A 4,268-nucleotide genomic window follows, 5' to 3' on the forward strand; every position below is an offset into this window, starting at 1 on the left:
GGGCGGGGCAGGCAGACGTGACATCGCGAAAACACCGAGAACACCGAGACCAGAATCCAGACTCAGTCCAGGACAACACGGTCCACCAGTCACAGCGGAGACCTGCAGGACGATGGAGAACCAGAACCCGGACCACAGGAGCCAAACAGCAGCCTCGTGCTCTGATAGCACCGATGTTCAGGTCAGTGTTCATGACTTCATCACGAGACTAAAGACACGAGGAAGAGTCTCGAGGGTCCGTGTATCATCCGTTCATTCTGTTGTTAGAGATCAGAGCCTGAAAACCCGCTCCAGGGTTTGTGTTGACGTGGTTTGATTTCCAAAGTGTCTCCGTGATTCCTGTTTTCATCTTGAAGAGAGGAAGCTGAAAGAAAAACTCACGAGCGTTTCTCTTTTCTTTGTTTTAATGGATTGCCCACGCGCGCGGCGCAGTATATTTATTATTATTTTTTATTAAACATAATGTTGTGAATGGTGATATGAAATGTTGGTGTAGTTAAAATCCTACATGTTAACCGGCAAAGTCACACGGAACTCACATTTGAAAGGTCGTGCAGCAAAGGCTGTTACACACTTTCAACAAGCTGGTATCGTGCTCACTCGGCATTGGAGGGTTTAACAGTCCACTCTCACGCTCTCACTCCGCCCTCGTTGGTCTCAGATAGCGCTCAGTGTGGCGCATGAACGCGCATGCGTGAGTGGAAGTAGGTAGCGAGAGGAAGAAAGGCCCCTGTGATCCGTCTACGGGAGCGCGCACAGCATGTTACAGCTGCATCAGCCATGTCGCCTATAGCTGATTTTATCTGGATCAAACAGTCATAAGGAGCAAATACACATCACTTTATTTCCGTGGTAACAGCAGAAGTCTGTTTGTGTGAAACTGTAAGGTTTCTTATCTGTATAATCACAACGGTGAGCAGATGAGTGTTTGCAGTTTATAACATCGCTTATTGTTGTTGATGAAATATGTTTTTGGTACGCTTATGTTTAATACCGACGTTTATATTTTGAAAACAGACTGTAGCCTAACATGGTTTATATATAAAATAAAGAAATGGCCTCTTGAAATTATCCTCACGACGCTGCATCAATTTGCTTGCCAACCAGTCCAGTCTTTACCACTTGAAATAACTTTTTAAAGGACCAATACAACAAGTGATTGCAGCCTCTACCTTATTAGTGAAGGGTTGTTTATGTCTCAAAATTTCAGACTTCATGAGGGTTAAATTTGACAGATTAAAACTCACCCAGTCCTTTTTAACCTGTTGAAAGACCTGTTTTAAAACAATAATATATAGTTTTCCATGTAACATGCCAAATATAACCTTCGTGAATGAAATAATTTTGAGGCAGAGACACCCTTTTAAGTATCAGTAGGAGCTGCTTTCACCTTTTTGGTTAATACAAAATATACATAAACCACAACAAAATAATTAAAATGAGCTGGTACCAGGTTATCATGCAAGGTTAAATCTCAAGGTTTCTGTCAAATCATATCATGTGCACCTTTTCTGGCTTTAATAGGCTGCATAGTGGAGTAACAACATTACCCGATGTGATGAGCACACACTCAGATATGTGATGAGCAAGGTCATGAGAGGGAACTGTGGTTAGCTTTCTCCATCAGCAGCCATTTCCTGTGGGTACATCGACGTCTCTGCTTCAGCTTCTTGATCAGCAGTGAGCACGGCTGCTGTAGCTGCTCTTTTCTCAGGCGCCAGGAACTGATTTCTCTTACCCTTCAATCACTAATGCTTGTGACATTTACATTTATTAAATGAATCCAAAGGCATGTGTCTTATCCACTGTACCATCACCCCCCCGTTGGACTTGTTGCTATATCTGTTTTAGTGGCGGACGGCTGGCTTTGTGTGCTCCCCTCTGTAGCTTCGGTTAAGCAGTGTTGCATCCTCTCGACGGCATCATGGCCATATTTGCACCTCAGCTTTGGCTGTGAGTTTGGCATCATGCTCTGACTCCTCCAGCACACCTTATCCGCTACTGGCTTCAACTCTCTGTGTCTGCTCGCGCATGGTTCTACATTGTCTGCAGCATGGCCTTAAGTGCAGCCTTCTCTATTAAAAGAAACCGTTTTTTTGCGAGGCAGCGAGTCACAGCATCAGTACCCTGCTTCCATCTTTCACCGTCACTCTTCTACTTTGTAACACACTGTACCGGCATTGTCATGTGGCTAAGAAAACTAATGTAATTCTGGCCAGCTGTTTTGCTCTGATGAATATTAAGTACACCTCACCCAAACCTAGTCACATGCTCTAGGAGGTATCTGAGTGTGTTATTACCAATCTACATTCTTGATTAGTCATGCACCACCAACAGACACTTTATTCTAATCTGCTGTCTGGCCTTATAAGTTAAACCCCTGTATGCACACGCTCGGCTCTTCAGAGATGTTGTCAGTGGTTTGGAGTTTGACACGGTTTCTTTTGGCAACTATTTTTTTTACCTTGGTCTTCATGTTTATCTTCTGCACTTTCAGCACGATCTGTTTGGCATTAAATATTCATATATAATATTTAAGAAATGTGATAAACCAAGCTAGACAGAGTGCAGACAGATAGCTTTCCTTGTTCAGCCGTTTATCTACAGGAAGGTATTGATAAGATCAGTTTAAAATCACATTTGCTTTTTGCAGCCGACTCTTGTTTCCTGTATCTCTTATTAATGTAGCCGACCAAACGACTTGCTTTGATTTGAAGGGAAAGCTGCACAGATCTGTCTTCTCCAACAGGACTGTTGTATTCTCTCTCCTTCTGCATCTTAAAAAATATTGTTACCTGAATAAATAATAGTTAGTAGGTGACTGAAAGCCAGGATCAGTTTCACCGGCAACATTCAATTAAAAGAATTCCACTATAAAACAGATAAACACCAAGCGAATTAGAGAAAAATAAAAAATAAAAGAAAGCCACGCTCTGCGCAACGAGAGGATTCTGCTAATTTAGGATCAGAATCAATCCAGGGATCATCTGACTGAGATTGTTCTTCAGTGCGAAGCCTGCATTTGTTCTGCAGAGACTGAACAGGCTTTAACACGGCGTTGGAAAGGGAAAGTATTACCGCAGCTTGTGAACAGGAAACACTGGCTGCTTTCCATCACGCTCAGTGGCACAGTGTGCAGTTAGTAGCTTAGAGTGACATTAGTAGAACAAGCAAACCTTCAGTTCAAGAGATATTTACCTGATTTTGTAAATGTTTGCAAGGAAGGAAGTCTCAAGTCAAATTCTTAGCAATAACTCCAGTTTCTACATTTGAAGACAGTTAGAAGACAGTAGTCCTGTAAAGCTGAGTTTTATTTCCAACATTACCAAACACTGCATCACCCCGTGTCCTATTAACACATCTGTCTAAAGTGCTTCTGTTTTATCATTTGTGAGAGTGTATGCATGTGTGTATGTAGATACAGGATGTGGTTAGTCTGTGCGTGTGTCTGTTATTGATCCCAGAGGGGAAATGCTTTTGTCACAGTTGCACACTTGTCAAGGCACAAGGGACAGAAATAATAATAAATAAAAGTACAATATTTACATTATTAAAGAATTATGGTGAACAAAAAAGGGCTAGTGAATAAATGGCATCAGAGAATATTGCACAAAAATAGAGAATACGGTTCAGTATAATGACAGAGGGAGGAGTGTGTTTTTTGTGTGAGTATACAGTGGGTACGGAAAGTATTCAGACCCCTTTAAATTTTTCACTCTTTGTTTCATTGCAGCCATTTTCCAAAAATCAAAAAAGTTCATTTTATTTCTCAGTAATGTACACTCAGGACCCCATCTTGACAGAAAAAAACAGAAATGTAGAAATTTTTGCAAATGTATTAAAAAAGAAAAACTGAAATATCACATGGTCATAAGTATTCAGACCCTTTGCCGTGACACTCATATTTAACTCAGGTGCTGTCTATTTCTTCTGATCATCCTTGAGATGGTTCTACACCTTCATTTGAGTCCAGCTGTGTTTGATTATACTGATTGGACTTGATTAGGAAAGCCACACACCTGTCTATATAAGACCTTACAGCTCACAGTGCATGTCAGAGCAAATGAGAATCATGAGGTCAAAGGAACTGCCTGAAGAGCTCAGAGACAGAATTGTGGCGAGGCACAGATCTGGCCAAGGTTACAAAAAAATTTCTGCTGCACTTAAGGTTCCTAAGAGCACAGTGGCCTCCATAATCCTCAAATGGAAGACGTTTGGGACGACCAGAACCCTTCCTAGAGCTGGCCGTCCGGCCAAACTGAGCTATC

General features: G+C 41.7%; 1 protein-coding gene across 1 annotated transcript in view; it reads left to right on the forward strand.

The window, feature by feature from the left end:
- Nucleotides 1-4,268, forward strand: part of LOC123979983 (zinc finger protein 420-like) — a 27,603-nt gene continuing 23,335 nt past the window's right edge. The window contains exon 1 of the mRNA XM_046064095.1: nt 1-181. Within this exon, the coding sequence (XP_045920051.1) occupies nt 113-181 (69 nt within the window). The 5' untranslated portion in view covers nt 1-112. The remainder of the gene's footprint in view (nt 182-4,268) is intronic.

This window comes from Micropterus dolomieu, linkage group LG12 (genome assembly GCF_021292245.1).
Source record: "Micropterus dolomieu isolate WLL.071019.BEF.003 ecotype Adirondacks linkage group LG12, ASM2129224v1, whole genome shotgun sequence".
Classification (NCBI taxonomy): Eukaryota; Metazoa; Chordata; class Actinopteri; order Centrarchiformes; family Centrarchidae; genus Micropterus; species Micropterus dolomieu.